This window comes from Podarcis gaigeae (genome assembly GCF_964106915.1).
Source record: "Podarcis gaigeae genome assembly, chromosome: 7".
NCBI classification, from domain to species: domain Eukaryota; kingdom Metazoa; phylum Chordata; class Lepidosauria; order Squamata; family Lacertidae; genus Podarcis; species Podarcis gaigeae.
In genome coordinates this window covers 24,973,562-24,998,428 of record NC_139683.1, presented here as the reverse complement: position 1 = coordinate 24,998,428, position 24,867 = coordinate 24,973,562, and the positions used below count along the sequence as shown (strand labels likewise).

General features: G+C 44.2%; 1 protein-coding gene across 2 annotated transcripts in view; it reads left to right on the top strand.

Moving 5' to 3' along the window:
• The first annotated feature begins 2,301 nt into the window (after positions 1–2,301).
• The window catches only part of SDC2 (syndecan 2), a 65,271-nt gene continuing 42,705 nt past the window's right edge, over positions 2,302–24,867 (top strand). Inside the window, exon 1 of one of the 2 annotated variants that reach the window (XM_083749853.1) lies at positions 2,302–3,220. In XM_083749853.1, coding sequence (XP_083605979.1) covers positions 3,161–3,220 — 60 coding nt within the window. In that variant the 5' untranslated portion in view covers positions 2,302–3,160. The remainder of the gene's footprint in view (positions 3,221–24,867) is intronic. The other variant, XM_083749852.1, reaches the window with a different exon arrangement.

Sequence of the window (24,867 nt, the reverse complement as noted above, 5' to 3'; positions counted from 1 at the left end):
TAATGTCCATCTTTTGTTGAAGTAAGCTTTATCTTAAATGGAACTATTGAAAAAAGGGAGCGAACTTTCCCATTTAAAATGCACACTTCTGAATAAGTAAGAGTTGTTCAAATTCAGAAAAAACTGCTGGGATTGTACCATTTTAGAATGCAAATGGGTTATCACATGATTCAATGCATGTGCGCACACACAGCCTTAAAAAGCCCTATGCATGAAAAAGGAAAGTGGTATGTCAAGGAGAAGTCTAGGAGGAAATAACCATTCTACCTGAGAGAGGGACGCGGGTAGCGCTGTGGTCTAAACCACTGAGCCTCTTGGATTTGCTGACTGGAAGGGTGAGCTCCCGTTGCTCTGTTTCTGCCAACCTAGCTGTTCGAAAGCACACCAGTGCAAGTAGATAAATAGGTAGCGCTGTAAGGCAAATGGCATTTCCGTGTACTCTGGCACTCATCACGGTGTCCTGTTGCACCAGAATCAGTTTAGTCACATGACCCGGAAAGCTGTCTGTGGACAAATGCCGGCTCCCTCAGCCTGAAAGCAAGATGAGCACCACACCCGATAGCTGTCTTTGAGTGGACTTAACCATCCAGGGGTCCTTTACCTTTACCTACCTGAGGGGTTCTCCCAGTGGCAACCAGATGCCTATGGGAAACCAACAAGCAGGACCTGAGCACAAGACCACAAGTGCTCACCAATGCCTCCTGTGGGAGCAAGTTCCATTGAACAGTGCGCAGCGTGAAAAAGGTAATTGGCATCTTCCTGGGGACAACACGACTCCAAAATAGCCTATCCTGCTCATCACCTGTTGAAGGTGAGGCTCTCAGAGGAGGACCTTATTAAATGATTATAATCATTGAGCAGGTTTAGCTGGACGGTCCTTCAGGCTAGAACCCTTAGATAGGAGGAAGTTTTATCCTTTGGGGAAGTCAACTTGGTGTTGCAGCCAGTGGTGGGTGGAGCCAGAACCCTAAGTGGGAGGAGTTTGAAACAAAGCATGGATCTCCCTCTCACTCAATTAACACAAGTCTGAACTGATTGCTCACAGAGGGCCACATGCAATGGGGCTAAGGGCCAAATGCAGCTGGGAATAAGAACCATTAGATTCAACGGATATACTGTGGTACCTCAGGTTAAGAATTTAAACAGTTCTGGAGGTCCATTCTTAACCTAAAACTGTTCTTAACCTGAGGTACCTCTTTAGCTAATGGGAACTCCCACTGCTGCTGCACCACCGCTGATCAATTCTGTTCTCATCCTGAAGCAAAGTTCTTAACCTGAGGTACTATTTCTGGGTTGTTGTTGTTTAGTCTTTTAGTCATGACTGACTCTTCGTGACCCCATGGACCAGAGCACGCCAGGCACTTCTGTCTTCCACTGCCTCCCGCAGTTTAGTCTGGGTTAGCGGAGTCTTTAACCTAAAGCGTCTGTAACCCAAGGTACCACTGTACATGCAACGGAATTGTGCTTTTATACACCCAGTTCCCAACCCCTGTAAGGCCATATAATTATGAATATGCAGTTTGCTTGATTTCTGGTAGATAAATACTGTAGCAACGTGCAAGACACCTTACTGCTTTGCCTCAGGTGGTGAAACGGGCCGGGCTGGTGCTACAGTAAGCTGAGGCTTCCAGGTTCCAGCTATCTTGCAAGATCTCGCCAGAGCCTGGGAGCCACCACTGCCAAATATTTCTCCGGCAGCGAGGTGCGCCCCTCAGATTCTGCCGCCCAAGTCAGCTGCCTCAATCTGCTACATGATAGGCCAGCCCTGTGTAGCCCAAGCAAGTTTCCTGATACCAGTACTTAAAAGCTGTACAAAATCCCAGGGCCAAGGTAAAAGTTAAAGGGACCCCCGACCATTAGGTCCAGTCACGGACTCTTCTGGGGTTGCGGCGCTCATCTCGCTTTACTGGCCGAGGGAGCCGGCGTACAGCTTCCGGGTCATGTGGCCGGCATGACTAAGCCACTTCTGGCGAACCAGAGCAGCGCACGGAAACGCCGTTTACCTTCCTGCTGGAGCGGTACCTATTTATCTACTTGCACTTTGACATGCTTTCGAACTGCTAGGTTGGCAGGAAGGGCCAAGGTACCTGTTCATAAATTTCAGGAACAAGTGGCAACCTGAGCATTTGCACTGCACTGCATCCTTCTCTCTCTCCAGGGGTGCAAACTTGAATAAAATATCTTTTTTGCGGGGGGGGGGAAAACAACCAGGTGAGCCCCACCCAGCATAATCGATCACATGACGTGACGCGCACACACTATTTTGAATGGCAATGCCCATCAAATATTTTATTGCTGGGGAGTGGGCTTCTCGCGCGCGCGCGCCTGAGCTCGTTTCTCCCGTCTGCACGACGCTACTCAGCAAAGGAAGACAGGAATCCGAGGCGGGTTGGACGAGGGGAGCTGGAGAGTGTGTATGCGCGCGTGCGTGTGGAGAGAGCGGTACGTGGTCAGGGGGCGGCGGCTCTGAGGGGGGGATTAGCTTGGCTTTGCGAGGGACCAAGCAGCGCCGGGGTTGCCGCCGCGCGCCCCGCGCGCCTCCCCTCCCCTCCCCTCCTTCCCACTGGTTGCGCGACCTGCCAATCCGCGCCGTAATCCTGCAGGAATTTCCCTCAGGCTTCAACTAGGAGTCGCGCTCGCACAGCCCTGGGAAAGGAAAGCCGAGTGGAAAAACGGCGAGTTAAGAGCGCGGCTTGCGACGACGACCGCCGAGGCTCCGCTCCCTTCTCCCCGCGGACAACTCCGGCGCCTCGGCCAAACTTTGTGGCGCTGCCCTGCGCGCCTCTCTTGGCCGGACCCGGCGCGAGGGAGAGAAAGAGGGACGGGCTTGAGTCCGACGAAGCGGCGAGGAGGCGAAGGCGAGCGAGCGGCGTCGGCAGTCCGGAGCAGCCCACCAGCCCAGCCCCTTCCCCTTCTGCTCCCCACAAGCCAGCCAACTCCTCCCTGAAGCGAGCGAGGAGGAGCGGCGTCTGCAGGAGCAGAGACCAGGGAAGAGGGGGAGCCCGCGAGCCCGACGCTTTTGCCGGCGAGGAGGGGGGAGGAGGAGGAGGATTACTCGCAGGACCTGCCTGGGAATCTCTCTTCTCCAGCGCGCGCTCTCCTTTTTTTTGTGGAGGGGGGGACGGGTCCTTCGAAGCCACCGCTTGCAACCCCGGGAATAATGTGGAACGTGTGGATACTGCTTGCTTTCGCCTCGGCGGCCTGCGTCTCGGCAGAGACGGTACGTCCCTTCTTCTTCTTCTTGCAAAAAAGATTTGTTTTTGAGGAGTGGGCGGGAGGGAGAAGCGGAGCAACCGTGGGACGAATCGATACTGGCAGCTTCCTTTCTCTCCCCCCCCTTCGCTTTCAGTCGCATTCCATGCAGCCGGCCACCCCGCAAGCCTTGCAGCCAACCCCGATGCCCCCTAACTGCTGCATTTTGGTCAACTGGTGCCGATAAACAACACCCCCTCCCTCCCGCTTCGTGCAGGCAGCGAAGCCCCGCTGGCTATTTCAGCGCCTGCAGAAACTTCGCTTCACTTTCCCCGCTGCGCTCGAGGATTCTTTTTCCTGCCCTCCCCGCTCCGCTAGTTAGTGCTGGCAGCCAGCAGCACGGAATGTCACGCTGGCCCCATCTGAGATGGGGGGGGGTTGTCTATTTTGGAAAAAGCCCCCCCTTCTCGATTCTAGAAGCCATGGGGTCGGCCCCGATTTGGGGAGGGAAGGGGTGGGGGCGACGGCTCAATCGGGAGGAAGGATGAGACGCCCCCGCTGTTCCCACATCTGCTGCGCAGAAGTTTTGCTGAGGTCATTCGCAAAAGATCAAAACTTTTCGAGCAGAAAAGGGGCACTTTGGTCTTTCGGCTCCTCGGTGGTGATATGGGAGACTGGGGTTGGCGGGTGGGAGGAAAGGAGAGAGGGCAGTCCATTGTATGTCACCAAGCAGTGATTTTCCTGGCTGTTGCATTGAAGGATGTTCGTCCTGAAGAGGCATTTGACAAAACCTTGTGCTGCATTTCTGATGCTCTGTTTGGGTAGTGGTGCCTCCTTTGTTTTTTTAATAAAGTACCCAAAAAATTGTCCGAATATAATGGTTTAAACCGAAGTGCAGATATGGGAAAGCTTTATAAATGCACCATAAAAAGGCATCCCTTTTTTTAAAAAAGTGGGTGCATGAGACAGGAGTGTGACTGCTTTTTTAGCACTGTAGAAAAAAAGTTTGTAATTGATTCAGACCTCTGATGCTGCGGCTTCAGTTTGTTCACTTTGCCTGGAAGACTCAGGAGAACATGATATGAAGGTGATTCAAATTGTGATCATTGTTTTTTTTGCGGGGGGGGGGGGTGCAGGGGTGAGAATTCCAGAGACAATCTTTAAGTTCAGCTTGATGGATCGGAACTGAAATGTGGATTTGGTCAGAAGCTCGCTATATGATAGCTTCTCCCTACCCAACAAAAAATAAATAAATTATAAGCAGACTTAAGAGTTACATCCATCCCCAGCAAAGCTTTCTGGTTGGACCTGTGGGATTGATATGTTGCATAGATGGTTAGAATGGAATTGGGGAAATGTTTTCCCTCTTGAGGTTTGTTTTGCAGTTGACTAACAGGCTCTCTTTAAGTTTAGAAACCAGCCAGGGATTCCTCTGGGCTGTAGCTATGGTGCTTACCCAGGGTGCCTGGAAAAGGCTGGTTGTTTCTGTTCTTGCCATCTGCCTCTGACATATAGTGGAGTTTAATTGTTGACGATAAGACATTTAAGAATCGAATGCCTTTCTGGTCCTTGTGCAATCAAAAACTCTTCTTTCCACCCCCTTGCATAGAAAAGTGAGGAAAAATCTTTTACTCTTTGCAAAATAGCTCGAATCCCTACAGGATTCTCTTGCTGAAAGTGCTTGTATCCCTCGAGAACTGGGAGGTTCAGCTGCAGATCTTGAACAATATATGTCGTGGTCTCTTCCCTCATCACTTCAGCATATCTGAAACTCCTCATGTAAAAAGATCTTGTGCTCTTTTCTGGCTGTGTTACATCCTCTTCCCCGCTCCTCTCTTTCTGGTGTTCAAGGTTAGAAGTACTTCAGCATACCTTGAATTTATGGAATTTGCAGTTAGCACAGAGTTTCTCTCTGGAGTAGCTTGTTTACATTTCCTATTCCCCTTATGCATAATACAGGCTTCAAAACTACTGAATAATAATGGTGAAGCCAAGCTGAAATCTGATAATAATATGAGATTTCCCCCTCGCGTAAGGATTTTGATGTGGGTTTAGTATCTTGTTCTCTGCTCATACAGGGTCTCTCTCTCTCTCTCTCTCTCTCTCTCTCTCTCTCTCTCTCTCTGTGCTTGCTTGCTAGGGTACTGTTAATGGGGGGGGGGTCCTGTCTCTGCTTGGCTTAGTATCATTGAGAAGCATTCCAGGCAGTCCTGTATCCTTTCAGAAGTTACAGTGAGGATAAAATAAGCACGTCTCTGTGGTTAGAAAGTGTATATAGGAACTAATTGTGGAGTTTGCTGATTTCTCCCTCCTTCCTCTTTAAAATGTTTTTGATGTCTTTGAGCTGCTCGACTTTGCTGTCATGCGTTTCCAAAACCGGTAGCCTGATAATGAATATTCACATAAGTTTTCTGGAGTTAAATAGGACTTACAGCCAACTCCAAATTAAATGTGCATGGTATTGCAGCCCTAGGAATACCTCCACCAATACATATGACACAGCCTGGACCAACCACATGATGGAGTGAGTGTGCATAGGATTGCAATTGGACAGCATGCGTACTTTGTGGGTTAGCCCAGTAAACTTGGTGGAATTTACATTAAGGAAACTCACTTAAGAGCCGACTAAATGTGTTTATTACTTCATTGCGCCCGTCTCCTGGCCTGAATCATCCTGATCTGATCATCTTAATTGGCGACGTCTTTCAGTGTTTTTTTTCTTCATAAAATGGGCATGGTATTAATTGGTAGTAGTTGCTCCCCCCCCCCATTTGATCAATGGCAGTACAGTGGTACCTCAGGTTACATACGCTTCAGTTTACATACGCTTCAGGTTACAGACTCCGCTAACCCAGAAATAGTGCTTTAGGTTAAGAACTTTGCTTCAGGATGAGAACAGAAATCGTGTTCTGGCGGCGTGGCGGCAGCAGGAGGCCCCATTAGCTAAAGTGGTGCTTCAGGTTAAGAACAGTTTCAGGTTAAGAACGGACCTCCGGAACGAATTAAGTACTTAACCCGAGGTACCACTGTATAAGAACAATTGTTTAAATGTTTGTACATTAGGATTTCTTCACCACACTGTTCATATAAAATCTAAACCTTCATAAAACCTTCATTTTCCAGTTAATGCACCTGCTAATGGTATCATTATCTTGGGTTTCTCTGACAAAAGGTATTCATGAAAGAGCCACTGCAATTGGCAGTACTTTCATATTTTATTTTATTTTTTGCATTAAGTTCTAAGTGGCTGAGGTGGTAATCGTGCTGCTTTTGTCCGGATGCAGTAAGACTGATAGAGAAGGATGGTGTTGAACCCCATCGTATTGAAAATCCGTGAAGACTATAAAGAAAGGAGGTCCAACCCCACCATTGATAAAGAGGCATAGGCATGCATATATCCACAAAGTGCCTTCATTACATTAATTGGGAAGGATAGCTCAGCAGCACAGCTCAAATCTAGTCTTGGACTTACTGAACTGTGAATGTTAAGGAAGAGTTTGCATTGCCCCTGTCAGTCATCTCGGGGAGTCTTTGGCTAGCTGGTTCTACTTTTCTTGATGAACTAAAGGCTGCACGCATTAAGCATATTTACATAGAAGTCTCATTGAGATGAATGATGCTTCTTCAGAGTAAATGGATGTAGAATTGATGGTGCAAGTGAACAACCCACTCTGCATGGTCTTCTTCTACCCAGCACAAGCACTTTACAATTTTCTCTGGAGCTTTTTAGACTGAAAACAGCACCATGTGGATTTTCTGCAGAGACTACATCTGAGCTGACTGTACACATGCAGCGTTGATTCAGTGATGCTATAGCTGCAGTGTTAGTTCTTGTTTCCAAATGTGTAAATAGATCATACTGTTTCAGTACCATTTCCAGCTCAGATGTGTGCTTTCCAAATCCATCTGATACAATGCAATGTAATGGCTAGAGTGTTAGACTAGACCAGGGAGACGAGGGTGAAAATTCTCAGCTGGCCATGAATCTTGCTGAGTGACCTTGGTTCCATCAGTCTCTCAGCCTAACCTACCCTCTCAAAGGGTTGTTGGGGTGATAAATGGAGGTGTGAGGGGACAGACCCATGAGCCATGTATGCCGTCTTGAGCTCCTTGCAGCAATGGAAAGATATAAACGTGATAACAATTCAACAAGTCATAGAATTGTAGAGTTGGGAGCAATCTTGTACATCTCATACAACCCCCAGCAATGCAGGAAACACAGCTAAGGAATCTCCAGCAGATGGCCACCCAACCTCTGCTTAAAAGTCCCCAATGAAGAAGAGCCCACAGCCTCCTGTGGAAGTCCGTTCCACTGTTGAACAGCTCTTACCACCAGAAAATTATTCCTAATGTTTAGTCCTTTCTTGTAACTTGAATCCATTGATCCAGGTCCTACCCTCCAGAGCAGGAGAAAACAAGCTTCCTCCATCTTCCATGTGACATCCCTTTATATATTTTTCTCTCTCTGCCCTTTAATTGTTTCTTTTTGGAGAGGTAAGTTCTCATCAACAGTTTCCTGGAAAGAAAAAAAAGGTGGTAGAAGTAGAGATGTTTTATTTTATCTTTGCTGTCCCCCCCCCAAAAAAGACATGAGGAATTATAGACACTGTGGTATGTTAAATGAAGGGGGCACGTTTCACAAGGGAAACTGCATAAGGTTTTTAGTAAACAACAAAGCCATCAATTGTGGTGACCCAGTTGTGGCTCCTGGCATCTTACCCTTAAACTATGTTTGGATGTCTTGAAAACATTCCACGTTGCCACCACAGATCATTTGCTCCAGTTGCACAGTAGTCCCAGCAGGTAATAAGGTGATTTTGTCAGCCATAAATATATAGTGCAGTGATGATGTAGCTGTTCTACTGCTGGATGAAGATTCTTAGAACTTATTCTTAGAACTCTCACCTGGGTACCAGAGATCATTTTTTGTCTCCTCTTTATGGTCAGCGCAGCTAGAGTTATGAAGGGCTTAGACTTCCCCCAGATATTCCAGAAGAAGGGCAATAAACAAACACGGAATTACTATTCAGCAGATGTTCTTACCTGCAGGACCTTCTTTTTATCTAGTTCTAATAGAGGTTCAGAAGCGGACGACAGAGGATGAGATGAAACAAAAAAAATAAATTCCTTCCAGTAGCACCTTAAAGACCAACTAAGTTAGTTCTTGGTATGAGCTTTTGTGTGCATGCACACTTCTTCAGATACGAATCTGAAGAAGTGTGCATGCACACGAAAGCTCATACCAAGAACTTAGTTGGTCTTTAAGGTGCTACTGGAAGGAATTTTTTTTGTTTTGACTATGGCAGACCAACACGGCTATCTGTAAGAGGATGAGATGGTTGGACAGTGTTCTCGAAGCTACCAGCATGAGTTTGACCAAACTGCGGGAGGCAGTGGAAGACAGGAGTGCCTGGCGTGCTCTGGTCCATGGGGTCACGAAGAGTCGGACACGACTAAACAACAACAACAACAATAATAGAGGTTCATGGGACGTGAGTGGCACTGTGGGTTAAACCACAGAGCCTAGGACTTGCCAATCAGAAGGTTGGCGATTTGAATCCCCACGACGGGGTGAGCTCCCGTTGCTCGGTCTCTGCTCCTGCCAACTTAGCAGTTTGAAAGCACGTCAAAGTGCAAGTAAATAAATAGGTACCACTCCGGCTGTAAGGTAAACGGTGTTTCCGTATGCTGCTCTGGTTCGCCAGAAGCGACTTAGTCATGCTGGCCACGGAAGCTGTACACTGGCTCCCTCAGCCAATAAAGCGAGATGAGCGTCGCAACCCCAGAGTCAGTCACAACTGGACCTAATGGTCAGGGGTCCCTTTACCTTACCTTTAATAGAGGTTCAGTGCAGATCAGCAAGATGTGCAGATTCAGGCTGAAGACAATTGCATCATAGATTCTGACCAAACTAAGCCTCCTGATGTATATTTTGCGCTAGGAGGCTTAGTTTGGTCAGAATCAAGTATGCACTTTCAGAGTTAACGCTGAATACAGTACTTCTGACAAGTGAGCCACCGCTAGCGGGCTTTGAAAATTTGTCTCCCAGGCCTTTTAGACGAGAGACGCATTGGTTTCAAAATGTGATTTTGATTTTTCCAGCTCTCCTACAGGAAAATGGGAAGAAGGAATGGACTGGAGTAGGCTAGAAGATGGTATGACTAGCCGCAACCCTGAATAGGAGCACTCTATGCTGCAAAATTTTGTTGCAAGTCCCACTTGAACCAAATGGAGATGCCCTAGCTGAAGATTTCCTTTAACCAATAGGGGTTTGGACTAGGTAGGCAAATAGACCCATCCAACTCTGACTCCTTTTCCGAGCTAAGAGGAGAGGCCTTGTTGGTCTTTAGAAACAGTGATGTGACCTAGTCGTCTGTAAAAATTATCTTGGATTGTATATGTAATGTGTGCACTAGCAACAAAGCACGGAGAAAGACTAGTATTTATGGGGTTCCATGGTGGTGTATCAGTTGCCTTGAATGTGGTATAATGAAGAATATAAACATTTTAAATAAGCAAAGTAAATAGTGTCTTGTTAATAGCATTTCTTGCACTTTCTCCCTTTTTTTCTGTGAGAGTTTGCAAAGAAGAACAGCCACCACGCTATGCTTATTTTATTTAAGGTTAACTTCACTGCAGCACACCTATAATGAGTTATTAATTAAATTATTATATTTAAACGGCTATTTAATTACCCTGGAAAATGAGTTAACTTTTCCTGGTCACCAGTTCAAATGTTTTCCTTATGGCGAATAATTATGTTGTTGTGATCCGGAGACTGAATAAAAGAGCACTTGTGTAGCTGCTGAAAAGCACTCTGTCGTCTTATTAGATGTGACTGTTTCTTTTAAACAGGGTTGTGTTGTTCTTTGAAGATGGAGAGGTTGTTTTAAGTCCCCTGTAAGGCACTGCTTGCATGGAAGTCATAAAGAACCCCCTTTTTAAATGTTTGCGTCTCATCTTCAGCCGCAGCAAATAATGAGTGAGCAATTTGGGTTTGGTTCAAGACACATTGCTAAAGTGGTATAACATGGTTTCCTGTTGTAGCTAGTACGGGAGAATTACTTCAGGCTGCTCTGCAAACAAAACCTTGCCTAGTTGTATCCTTAGTTCACAAGACAAGCGAGGAGTTTGCGTCTGTAGCGCTGGTAATTTATTCCTAAACCTACATTGCACAACATAGTCTTCCTTGTTCACAGTGAAACACATTTTGCACCCCTTTTGAGCAAAGAGAGATTAATCCTTGATGATGTAATGATAGTTACGGTTGCTTTCTGAATTCTATAGTCCTGAGGAACAATAACATAATACAGCAATACTCAAAATGACACAGGTTCTCCGAAACAACCCTGGGGAGAATGACTGTGCAGAGAGTTAAACCTTCAGGGATCTGCTTCCAACAAGCAGTGTGAATTATTTTTGTCTGGTTCTGAGTTTGCTTGGGGCGAAATAAGATGATGAGCAATATATGCATAATATTGCACAAGCAATCTGTAAAGAACAAATTGCACATCAAATAAATAAAATAAAAATAATGGTTTTCTTAAAACACTTGTAAGCACATTAACCCAATTGTTTCCAACCAAAAGAGAATTAATTTTGGATGGCATTATTAACATTGTGTTGGACTTCCTTGTTGAACACAAATGCACAACACTGCATTCTTTTCTTCCTTCCTGCTCAAAACAATTCTGTGGTGTCTTGGAAGATCTGTAATACTGAAGGTGGCTATAAAATGAAAGATTTATTAACATGCACAGTTGGATGGTTAATATCTTTTCATTTATATCAGGGATAGGGAAACTTGTTCTGAGGGCTGCATAATGTTTTGGGGGCCGCATGGCAGTGGTGGGTGGGGCCAGAGGCGAAAGTGGGTGGAGCAACCAAACAAGCGTCATTATCAGAGTTCAGGGACACATCCCAACCAGGCAGAACTCTCAAGGTGTGTGAGAAGCAACACTGGTGAGGGGTGTCACCTGGAAATAGTCCCAAGGGCCATATTTCGAGACCCAGAAGGGCAGCATTTGAACCCTGGAGCTGTGTTCCCCTCGATTTACATGAACCTTCACCATTGCATCCCTATGGCAGATACTCAACATTATGTTGCAAAATAAACAGTAGTGTTTAATGATCTAACTGACTTGTATTCACGGATTCTCATCGGTATGCTTTCTCCTCACACCATCTCACAAACAATTGGTTCTGGCACTTGGGTTGCTGAAAAGGACAGGAAGTATGTTCTTCATCCTGGGTATGTTGCAGTCTGTGTGTGGGCTTGGCTACCTCTTCCGACGAAGCATGATATTCAGTCATGTAATTCTCTGGAGAGCTTTTTTAAAGAAAAAGAAAAAGGAGCCACATGGGTGGCCATATTGGAGAAGGGAAGGTGCTCTTTCTATCAGCTGTTTGGCTCAAAATCCTTCCTTTCCCACCCCACCCACAGCAGGTTAAAGTACACGGTCCACAGTATGTATGTAGTTGAGCCCTTCCTTTCACAGTTTTTAATCTCAGCACTGGAGGTAAGGCATCCAGATTGGGGGCAATGATATCAGAGTACAGTGATACCTCGGTTTAAGAACAGCTTAGTTCAGACTTCCTCATTCTCGGCCCTCCAGATTTTTTTGGGCTTACAACTTCCATGATCCCTAGCTAGCAGGACCAGTGGTCAGGGATGATGGGAACTGTAGTCTGAAAACATCTGGACGGCCGAGGTTGAGGAAGCCTGGATTAAGAACACTGCAAACCGGGAAGTAGGTGTTTTGGTTTGTGAACTTTGCCTTGGAATAAGAACATGCTTCGCTTCCTGTTGAGTGTGTTCCATTTGTAACTTGAGTTGCTATGGGAAAGCACGCCTTGGTTTGAGAACGGACTTCCGGAACGGATTAAGTTCGCAAACCAAGGTACCACTGTAGTTTGCAGTGCTAGGACTTCATGGTGTTGAGTGTGTGGGCCAGAGGGGTAGGATGAACGAGGAAGCTATTAGCCATCCCTTCCAACTGGTGGATCCTGCTCTCCACCTTCCTAAGTTCTGCAGAATCGGAATCAATAATAATATTCTATCTTTACCTGTAATGACTCTTTTAATTTCGGTATTCATCATGAAAAGATTGTGTGTCTCACTCTCGATGTTAATAAGATTCAAAGGCATAATTTCTGAATGGATCTGACATTTAGGGCCATGATGTCCCTGCTGCTATTGGAACCTTTGCTTCTTGAGGCAAACTTTACACAGTACGTTTCTCATACACATATTTTTTGTAAAACGCTTAGAGGTTTTTTCTACAATTAAGCAGTATATAAATTTTAGGAAATAAATAGTTTTGGTCATCTCCAGATATGTGCTCTTCTGATCAGATGTAGGTAGAATTTATACAAACATAAAAGCAAGAGCTACTCTACTCTGCTGTTGAACACTGTGTTGACTTTTTCATTGGGCTCTACACAGTGAAATTAAGATTTCCTTCTGGTCAATCACTATCAGCTCAGACACCATCCATGTATGTGCATAGTTAGGTATTTCAGTCCCAATGTACCGTATTTTACATTTACATTGAACAGCATTTGCCAATTAGTGTCAATTCTTCTGGAGCTCTTTGCAAACCCTTGCATTTTTATTACCCTGAATAAATTGCTTTCCTATACTAACGTTAATAAGTTACCTTATTGCTCATCCTTAACTTTGGATAATTTACATATCTTTTAGAGATAGCAGCGGGGAGAAATTCAGTTTGTTTTGCCCAAATTCACATGCATATTAGGGAAACGTGTACATAAAGTATTGGTGAAAATAATACACAAAATGCTTTGTATCGGGTGAAATTGCATTCAACAAGTTGTATGCTAAGAGAAATGCACACAGTTTAACAAGAATTGTTTTCTTAAAAAAGCAAATGTGACACAGAAATGTGATGAACTGAATTTAAGGTTAGAAAAATGAGGAACTAAGAGAAACCAGATTAGACAGATTATCAATCCTTTTGGGGATATCCCACTGTTTACATTCTTCCCCTAAATTGTGAGAGTTATCCATTTATTCCTACTCTCCGCTTCCTGTTCTTTAACCACTTACATAGGGCATGCCACACGACTGCTAAGTTTGCCTAGGAGCCTTTGGTGAGAGACTTTGTCAAAAGTCCAAGAACACAACACTTAACGGATCAGCTTTATCCACATGCTTCTTGTTGTTGTTGTTGATGATGATAATAATAATAATATTTTTATCTATATGCATTTACACACACACACTTTATCCTCCAATATGCATTTCTGTACACATTATTTGGCTGGAACCCTGCATTACAAAACCCAGAGAAGTGAGGATTTTGAAATATGGCAGCTGTTCAGATCGCATATTGTTTCCGAAAGTGTGAATTGGTTAGATTTGCCTCTAAATGCAAACTGAATCTTAATTTCTCCCCCACCCCAGTGTGCACACATCACAACTTATTTCTTTGGCTACAGCAGAACACTTATTTCCATCCTATTTTCAGCTGGGGTGGGGACCCTGAAGGTGCCAAGGAAGGCCTGCGGGTACCATGTTGGCAACTCCTACTCCATGGTTCCCAGAGCATGCTTATTAGGTTTCTTATTTGGACGTAAAAGTGGAATGGAGCTGTTTTAAAAACAAAATGTAGCACTGGGTGTTCAACCATTTTGGAGAGAAGCACGGTCATGGGCTTCAGGTCTCTTGCTGTGTATCCTGGACTAGGATTTGGAAACATTTTGTTACTGAGTCCTGATGACAGAACGATGGCTGTGACGGAAACATCTTAATGTCTGTGACAGCATTTTTATCCTGTGTGCTCTTTAAACACTTCTGCGTTGTGCCGCGTTTGAATTCGTGGAGAGAGAATGGAATCACCCGAGGCAGAAAGTTTGAAGTAACATTGCTGCTGCTTTTATTAGCTCAATGAAAATTTCATATGTATCCCCCTGCACTCAAATACTGTACACAGCTTCCAGTCTTTGATGGCTTTGTTTATAATTTCTCTGGCGTAGACTCTTTGATTATTTCTTAGCTGTGAGGCTTGGCATTTCAACTGTAATGTGCCGCTTTAGAGAAAGGAATCGCGCGAAACATGCTGGAGACTGAATGTCTGTGGAGCCCTTATTTGGCCGAGCTTATTACGTTTGCTGAGCTTGGCATTAGCTTTATGTTTACACTCTGGCTTTCATTTCAGGCAGCCTGTGAATCCACAATCCAGTGAAGCTGAGGGATGGGGATTTGAACTGACTGACAATCTGGTCCTGCTCATGTTTCCTTTCGGTGCCCAAGCCCAAAAGTAGTGGACCCTTCTCTGTTGTGGCACCTTGGTGGTGGAACTCTCATTGCTCCCTAGATGAGATTCATGTCAGGAGTTTTGCCCATTATGGCATAAGTGTCACGGAATCACAAAATATTATTATATTTCCCAATTCTGAAAATGTGGCCAACCCGGTCCAGCATTCCTTAAGGCACATTAACACTCTTCTGTGAAAGGGGGTACAGTTTAGGGGTAGTCAATTTAGCAGCCTCCATCAGCCCCAGTCAACATGACCAGTGGTCATGGATGATGGAAGCTGTAGTCTTAACAATATTTGGTCACAGGTCCTCTCTACCCTTCTGTTACGTTCTTACCTGGATTACAGTGCAAACATCTTGTTCCTTGTCACAAAATATTCCACAACACAAATCCTTCCCTCAGTGGTAGTCCAGGTCTAGAAAAAGTGTCCTTGTCTACTGAGCCCTTGTCCAGGACAACTTGACAATCTTCAAATTGAGGAAAGTGTAGGTGAAGCACGAATTTCATCTGGCTTTTGAAAACTTGGTTACGTTTTTGTTGTTGTCCGCTGGTTTTGTGTGTTGGTTTCTTTAGAGACTTTGATTGGGTCAGTAGGCCCAAATGTCTTTATCTAATCCATGGCAGTGAGTTATACAGTGGTACCTCCAGTTGGTGACGAGATCCATTCCAGAGCTCTGGTTGGATCCCGAGGTTTCCGCAACCGGAGGGACTGCTTCTGTGCATGCGCGCAGTGCGGTAGAGCGCTTCTGCGCATGTGCGCATGGGGAAACACTTCCAGGTTTGCCATTTTCACAACCCGAAGTTTACGTTACCCGAGGGTAACATAAGCCAAGGTGCTACTTTATTCAGATTTGTTTTGTCCCAAGGGAGGCTTGGAACGGTAGGGATGAATTGTAGTCACTTCCTTGCTTCTAGTTAGCAATACCTTTTAAAGAGCTAAACTATACTTGGACTATTTAAGTCATACATCTAAATTGAAAGGCAGCATTCTCAAGCAAATGCTTGTTTTGTGAGAATTTAGGCCACAAAGCAAAAGTGAGTGCTTAAGGATATTGAAACCTATTACAGCATAAGGCCTTCTCTTTTGGATTTGGGCTGCTTTGCTCAATGCATTTTTGCTCAACAAGTGCACTTTTTATAGGCGGGAAATAGTGTTGCGGAGCAGAAAATTCAGCACAATTGAAACTCTGGTGCTTTTTCCGCAGCAGGAGCAGCAAAGCCATATGCTGGAGTAGTATTTGCCAGTGTTGTAAGCTTGTGAAGTAGGGGGACAAATTTGGTTTGGTGCATGATTGCTTGGGTAGACTAGACTCAGACAGTGACAGACCCATGATCACCCAGTGAATTGCATGGCTGTTGACAGATGTGAATCCAGTCCTCCAAAAGGCTCACGATTCTGTGACTGCTGAAGTGGTTGGGGGCACTGCTTTACCTGACCTCCCATCACTGCAGAGGTGAGATCAGCATGATACAAAAACAACAGTAGAGTAGCCTGGCGTTCCTGCTGGTGTGTTTGCACCACGCAAACTTCTCTGCTGCTTTGCCCTCTGGGTATGCTACGGTGGTGGCAGGGGGTCAGTTAAGTAGCCCTACCAACTGTGCAATTGTCAGGATGTCCTAATATAATGCTGCTTTTTCAATATTGCAGACTGTGTTATGTACTATAGGTGGTGTTGCATGGAGATTATTTCACCTGTTCAAGCATTTCTGCTTGACTGATGGAATGATTTTGCTTTCGTTGTAGAACAATGCATCCCTTATAAGTGGGGAAGGAATGAAAATAGTGGGCATATGCAAAATGGGATGTTCTTATTTGGCTTATTGTAATAGATTTGAGAACATGGACCGTGTATGACTGGTGCAATTATTGTGAAACTTAAGTTATAGGGTTTTTTCCACTGTATCATTAAAATATCAATTTTAAAGTGCTTGCTTTGCCAGAATCTTCTTTGAGGGAAAAATAATAATCAGAAAAGTCATGAACAAATACCACAATGATCTGATGCAGGGGTGGGCTAAAATTAGATCAGGATGTGCTGGTACCGGTAAATCTCTGGGTTATTTGCAGTAGGTTAGCAAGGGTTTCTGAGCCCAAAACATTTTAATAAACCAGCATACATGGCTTTTCCACCTAAGCCAAGCTGCTAAAATGAAGAAAGGTAACCAGCAGTAAACTTTGATGCGAAGGAACAGTGAGTTCAGTTCAGTTCTGTACTGCAAAGAAATTCCTGGACTCAGAATGTGTTCAGAGACACCCTGTTCAATTCTAATAGGCTGTCATTTGCACCTGACTCTGGTTGATAGATCAAAGAAGCCCTGATAAGCCCAAAGACTGCTCATGCTTAATCTAAAGAATACAAAGCTGGACTCATTTAAAAGCATATTCTATACCTTTCCTGGACAAGCCTTCATGGAATGGATGGAAGCTTGCAAAAACAATGCAGAACTCCCATTCATTTTCCTGGGCCTTGCTTATGAGGTGTGCTGGAGGCAGTGTTAGAAGCTCAGATATCTAAGCTAGGGGCCAAATGGCTCCTTAAACCAAGGTTTCAGTCACCAAAACAGAATGTCTAGTTGCCATTTTGAGGCAAGACAGCTCTAAAGTCTTATTTTTCAAATGATGGACTGACTGTGATTGATTCTCAGTTAAACATCTGGCTAGTTCAGAGGACAACCTTGAGCTAGGTTAAGAACTTACGAGAACTTGAAGAAAGGTGACTAGATCCAGGGACAGTCCATATATCTGTTGGCCCTATTCCTACCTCTTTTTCTTAATGGTGGCATGGACCATACATAAAATTAAGAATATTATTCAGGGCAGTGGGGTGCGGTAAGTGTAGACAAGCTACAACAGTTAACTATAGCGTTGCTCACTGCTCCTGCTCAGTCTGCACAGAAAAAGCATTTTGGTTCTTGAATTTCATTCTGATTATGCAGATAAAATATAACTGATAGAATTATACAGGATGGGGTATTAGTGTGTGAAAACAGTCCAGATCCCCAGACATGCACCTCTAGATGGTGGAGATGTCAGGTGCTATCCTGGCCCCCAAGCATCTTCACTTGGTAGCAAGTGGCCGATAGCCAGGTGCAAAATGCGCCTGGCTCCTGGCTAATTTCGAACACTGCCTGAAGGGTTATGCCCAATTAGTATGAAAACATTTTTCTGTTTGTATTTTTTTAAAGAAAGAAAGAAAGAGCACTTAAATGAAAGAATGTTTACCATTTTCATGGCTTTCCCCTAACAATTCATGTTGTGCAAGTCTAGTGCTCCTTTCTATGTTCGCTTCCTTGCTTCGCATTTGCAAGAAATCAATATTTTATTGTGATGGCACTCACACTGTGGAACTCCCTGCTTGTTGACATAAGGCAGCTGTGTTTGCTGTACTCTTTGTGTGTGTGTGTGTGTGTGTGTGTGTGTGTGTGCCTGCTTACAACATTTTTGCTTAGGCAAGCCCATCCAGACCTGTAGAATGATGACAAGTGTTTTAACCTGGTTTTTAGCTTATAGTTGATTTTAATTATTATTTTTTAAATGATTTCAGTAGGGTTTTTTTTTAAAAAAAAAACTTTTAAAAAACCTGATATTGTTTTTCTTGTAAATCGCTTCAAGGTTTTGTTACAATCAAGTAGTGTATAAATCTTGCAAAATAAATAAATAGGGTGGAAGCAATATCAAACTTACAGCCTCTTTCTTACTTTGAGGGATAGAGAGGTTCTGCGTACCATTTAAGAAGCAAGCCACAACCTCTTGTTCTGGTGATAATTAGTACTATATGAATTTACCTCTTAATGCTGTTGCTTCTAATCCAATGAAAGGCATTTGATCTGCATTCTGGGCACAGCCTTCCAATGGAGCCATTCAGGGAAGTCCTGACCTACTTTCTCTGAGGAAAGTGGGCAAGTCGGCCTTGCCCTTCTAATTTGTCGGGGAAGGTTTTGAGGTAAATTCTTCCCGGCTTAAACGCTCACGCACAGAAAAACTTTGCTGTAGAGCATCATTCACAGGCGGCAGCCCCTTGCTAGGCTAAGCGTTAAATATAGCATGAAGCTTAACAGAACTTACCTGCAATTAAGTAGTGGCAGTCTCTCATTTGGCGCTCTGCAGTTGTCAATTAGCCTTTATTACGAGAGATTTGTTTGCTAGAGGCTTTTGTGAATGGAGGCTGTGCCCTAACTGTGGTTCTTGCTCACAACCTGATTTATTTTTTTTAAGGACGTAAATTTGTGTGTGCCATTGCAGGGATGCTTATTTTAAAGTTGCACTCTTTCTTTCTTTTTCTTTTTCAAAAAAAGAGCCCCCCCCATCCCTGCAAATAAGCGACTAGATTCTAAATTCCTCTCCCCTGTATTAGTAAAGTGGATGTCCCTCATTCAGATCATAGAATCATAGAGTTGTAAGAGAACCGCAGCCTGCAATGCAGGAATCTCAGCTAAAGCATCCATGACAGATGGCCAACTTCTGCCATCCAACCAGATGTGCTTGTCTAAGTAGGCAGAAGAAGAGAGAGGGAATGAGTCCCATGTGGTGGTTGGATCTAGGGGCAGTGGTGTCTGGTTCATCAAGGTAAATGGGGTACTGCTTCACCACCAACCCCATTCTGCCTCCAGCCAGTCCCCACCCATCTACCTTCTTCCTTACATCCAGGCCAGGGACTATCACTGGCTATTAGCTTTCTTCTGCTAATAGTCTCAGTGCTGCCCCAAGTAGAACTTAGCAGGGAGGATGTAGAAGTAGAGTTGGTTGACTCCAATTGTTGTTGCTCCGCCTATCAGTGGCTCTGGCTCCACCTCCTTTTGGCATCCCTGTCTTCTGCCCCACTAGTCTCAGTAGATGCTGGTCATCATTGCCTGGGGGCACTGTAAATTTTGGAAAGGAAAAAAACCTTGCATTGCTTAAAAAAACAACCCAAGAATAGAAGACATTGTGGAATTGTAGGCTTTGGAGAATGAACTGCAGCAGTTGAGGGCAGAACACTTCACAGATAGGGATGGGTAAACACACTAAGTGGAACGGGAGTGAAGTGAGCTACACGTCTCACATGTCAGAGAAGGATAAGCTTGTATTGCTCCTCAGACAAAACCCTGCCTCTTTTTGTCTTGTCCTTCAGTCCTGGATTGTCCTTCAGTTTTGACTTCTGGCTTGTCCTATGGCTTCTGATTCCCAGCTCCTGGTTCAGTTCAACCTGCTGCCCATGGCCCAGCTCTGGAAGGCAATGACTCTTCAAGTCAAGGATGGGGAGCTTGTGGCCCTCCAGATCTTAACTCCAAATCTCAACTCCCATCAGCTCCAGTTAGCATGGGCAGTGGTGAGTGGGATGATGAGTATTATAGTTGAACAATATATGAAGGGCCACAGATTCTCCATGCTACCTGAGATGCCATGGATTGGACCTGGGACCTCATCTCTCTTATACAACCTGCTACAGTGTGTGTTTAAGCCCTCTGAGCACTGAGATGTGTCACCTACATATGGTTTAGATATGCAGCTTTCATTTTCAAGTTTGGATAAGCTGCATATTGGCTAGCATGGGATTGAAGTGGAAAACATATGCTTCTACTTGTTTAAATATTGGTATGGATTTTGGGCAACTTGAGTCTGCTGATGAGTAATAGCAATAAAGAGTACTTAAATAACAAGATTAAAGTCATCATCTGGAAGCCGTATGCAGCAGATGACCCCAAACCTTTTGAACTCAACTGGTAATCATCATCACCACATTGTTATTCACATTCTTGAGTGTGACTCAGCCATACGTTTCTCTGTGTTACTGATTGGACATATTCATATTGTATTTATGTGGATTTGTATTGTCCACTACTCAGATATTTTTAGGATTGAGTTGTACATAAGTTTCTAAGTAAATTAATAAATATGGTGGACTCAAGCTGTATAGGGATTCATAAGTTAAAACAAGCATTTTGATTTGTGATGCTTAGTCATGCAGAATAGATTGCTGCTTCCATGTCTCCAACTGAAAAGCAAATTGCATCATTCTAGACCAGGTGGAAATTCCAGAAGTCTTCAAAAGCAGTTCTACATTGTGTATAGGTGGGCAGTGCACTCAAAGTTACAAAGGCACCCGTTGATTTCAGCTGTTTTGTTCACAGAATCATAGAGTTGGAAGAGACCACAAGGGCCATCGAGTCCAACCCCCTGCCAAGCAGTTAGTTAACCTCTCTCCTTAAAACAAAAGGACTTGCCAAGTGGTCAAATTTTCCTGCATCTTCCCCATGTTTTTATTAAGAAACAACAAATACCCAAGCATTCTATTCAAAATGCTGGCATATAAGCTGGGTATAAGAGTAAGGTGGCAATATTGAGAAATCAAAAGTTGTGCATTCATCCTGAGGGCCAGATTAGAAGGGAGCTTTGTTGGGACCAAACTACATGTTTCACATTACTGAAATGTTGGTTCCTGTTTGCTTGCTGCAGTGGCCCTGGGATTCCAGTTAGGAAAGTGGTATGGCAGAGAAGAAGTTCATTATGAACAAAGCACTTTCATTCACAAATGCAATGAAAATAAATGTCGGTTCCACCTGCATGCTTTATCCTCTTGTCAGATGTTTGACTTTTTAATACCTCAGTCAAGGTACATTGGGTGGTCCTGATAGCACTGTGGTATCTGCCATTCAACACTGAAAGATATACAAGAATGCTGTGTGTGTGTGTGTGGCGCACACAATGTGCAGTAGAACAAACCACCCAAATCCTGGCTTCTGCTGAGTCAGTTGCACACCAGTCACAGGGACGTAATGTGTCTGGAACATACGGTCCAACCAACTCGGGCCTCCTGCCAAGCTGTCTCGCTAGGCAAGGGAGAAGAGAGTCTCCGTGGCACAACTCTTGACGGATTATCTCCAGATCAGCAGCTGCTGTCTGAGAGCTTGCTTATGCACACCCTGCATCATGAACAACTTATTAACCCTCTGGACCCACTGAAGGCATTGACACTTACCTATAAATAGTCTTCCTTGCTTTTCCCCCTTGCCTTTCAGTAGACGAATTAGAGCAAATAAAAAGGTTGCAATTCAAGGATTTCTCCAAGGCAGGATTGACCTACATATTCAGCACTCCTGATTTTCTTTTCCTTAAAGAACTTTATATGTTTGCAAGGTCCACAAGTAAGTTTGAATAAATATGTCAACTTGCTGTGAGCCAGACTTCACTTTATAGGCATGAGCTACACAGAGTTGTGCAAAACTGCCAGTTGAGTGAAAGAGAACTGAACATATATTCTGTTGAATCAGGAACCGCAAAGGAAAATTGGATGCACACCTGAGTGTTAATGCCATCTATCTGCACTGAGTTGCTTTTCAGTAGGCTGTACAGTCAAATCTGTTGCTCAGTCTATGTTCTGGTGCAACTAGAAATGTATAAATAGTGCCTTTTTTAAAAGTATGACTGCATCGAAGTCAGGGTGTTTTGAGTTCTCACACCAAAGTCCTTGTTGAGTTTGCTGATTTTGTTGCTATAATTTTAGTTTGTCATGGTTTTTATTTTGCGGTCTATATATTGTTGATATTGCTGTTCATTTCGATATAGTTGATATAAGGCAGTCTTGTGTAATACTTGCTTATTCAGTAGGTATGATGTAAAGTTCATATCTCATTCTTTTAATGCTGCAAAAAAAATAAAAAATCCCAGTGCCTAGGATGCTGGCTGAGGCTGCTGGGAGTTGAAATTCAGCAACATATGCAGTGGCAGAGATTTCCCATCCCTAGGTTAAGATCAAAGTTCAGTTTGGGGTGATTTCCCTCTCCTCCAGCAACCCTGTCCCACATTATTCAGTAGCACTGCTGACCCCTCCAGAGGAGCTTTTCAGTAGATGCATTTGGCTTCCTGAGCAAGGACAGAACAGGAAACGCTCTTTCCGTGAACCTCTTCCAGTTAACTTATCTTGGGATCCAAACAAAAGTGCACTGTATCTCTAGTTTTGGTCCAGCATTGCTGGCCGCCTTCTTAGTACTTTTGTTTAGATTTCTTTTCAAGGCTGTCCAGAGGACTTGGGATGGGTTTACACAGGGGATGCTATCAACTGTACAGACATCTGTGTTACATAGGTTAAATGTCATAGCTTCCCAGAAGAGCCCTGAGAACGGGAGTTCGGAATTTTTGAGCTGTGATCCAGAAGACTCCCATGAGAGCTACAGTTTTTCCTGTTTCCTGAACTGAGGAATGGGAGTCAAGCCAGTTTAAGACTGGCTCATATTACGTGGTGTGCCCTTCTGTTTCACAACAACTCTCTTAGGATGAGTGATAACAAAACATCCTAGGACTAGGCTATGAAATTTGTTGCTGGAAAGATGGTACCTTTTTCTTTATGAAATGTATTTTCGCTTGAAATATAGGACAGGGATGGGCCTTCTAGAAATTTTCGGCCTACCCAGCGATGATGTGAGTTTGAATCCAATAACGTCTGGAAGGCTCCGTCCCCGATACAGCACAAAACTATTTGCTTTATTGTAAATTGCCTAGAAACATAGCCTCTTCCTTTACTTATGCTCACTGCGTCTTGGGAAGGCTGTGTCTCCAATTAAAAATGCATTTTTTATATTGCTTCATTTACTTAAAAAAACATAGTCTGGTCCTGTTCCCTCCCAGTTTGCACAACTAGACCCTAGTCAAAGATCCATCATGGTTGGGAAAACAACATTGTCATGAATCAACTTGCATTCTTAGTTATGTGAATAGTGTGAAATAGTTGTTTTTTGAGGAAACTGTGCAACTTTGTTAATCAAGGGCAGGAGGAAAAGCCATCAGTGCTCATTAATAAACAGAAGAAAAACAGCCAAGTTTTCCTACACAGGATTCAAATTAACACATAGCAGGTCCAAGTACGAAGTGAAGATCAGCTGGGTCCTGGCTCTTAGCCACAAGACCAACAGCCACTCCCACCCCAGCAGAGAATGCCCTAACACAGCCTTTCTCAACCTGTGGGTCCCCAGATGTTGTTGAACTACAACTCCCATCACCCCTAGCTAGCAAGGCCAGAGCTCAGGGATGATGGGAGTTGTAGTCCAACAACATCTGGGGACCCATAGGTTGAGAACCGCTGCCCGGGGGCTTTTAACCTCAGGGCTATGCGTTTGAGCCCCACGTTGGGCAAAAAGATTCCTGCATTGCAGGGGGTTGGACTTGATGACCTTTGGGGTAACCTTACAATTCTGTGGTTCTATGGAAGTTGCTCTACTCCCACCCAGCGATAAAATTTTGAAACTGCTTACTGAGTCTCTGCTGTAGTGCCCAGCCTATTTAGAGGATACCTATGGAATATATTAAGTTTTTTTTTAAAAAAAGCCACTGCCCTTATCTTTTAACGATAAAATTATAACTATCTGTATAAACCGCTGAGAATCTCAGAGAGAGAGTCCTAATATATAACATACCTTTCACATATTATTTATTAAATCTTTTTATATTACCTTTGTAAGTACAGTAGAGCATATATTTAGGGGAAGTGGAAGAACCGAACTGGAACTTGCTGAAAAAACTGAACTGGAACTTGCCGTTTCAAAGGATCTCGCTTTTCGAACTGAAGATGGAAAGACACAAACAGGTCAACACGTTGCACCTTTTGTCCGGATGCACCGCTGCTCCCGTTCCATATAGAACCCTCGTTCTGTTTATTTACGGAGTGTTCAGATTGCCAGGGCACCCAACCTGAAGATTGTGAAAGCAGTGCAAGGCCTGCAAAGTGGTTATCGCGAGCCCTTGTGGTTGGCAGGGAGAGGAGGGAGGCGTGCGTAATCCTTGTTAATGCTGTTAACGTGCAGTAGGTCACTGCTTTAGGGAGCTTTGCTCAGCTTGCTTACTTGGGAGTCTTGGCTTCTCTTGGGAGATGTTAACCTCCTCCTTAGAGAAAAGGAAGAAAGAACAAAGAGATCAAAGAGGAGAACAGTCGAAATTGATTTTTTTAAATAAAAAAACTTCTTTTTTGGGGGGGAGGGAGCATGCTCGGGAAGTCACAGTGGTAAAAGCATTCTGCATGTTGGCAGATCAGAAGGTGCTTTTCATAATACATCAACTAAAGAGGAGCAGGCGTCCTTGGAGAGCTGTGTTGCGTTCTTGGTCAAACATTTAACATAACATGTATAAATATTTTTCTCCCCAGATAGACAGCAGAGCGTTGGTTTCTCATTTCCCTCCCCCCCCCCCCGCCAATGCCTGTTTTCAAGTAGGATGCGTGTTACTCCATTTCCCACATACACACAGAGAGAGAGAGAGCGCTTTAGGGGATGATCATTCAAAGAAACTATGTGGTAGCAAAATCTGAAGCATGTTATTGTTACCCTTATTATGCTTATAATCAGTGGCGTAGCGTGGGTTGTCAGCACCCGGGGCAAGGCAAGTAATTTGCGCCCCCTAACCCATGGATTTGTGCCCCCTAAC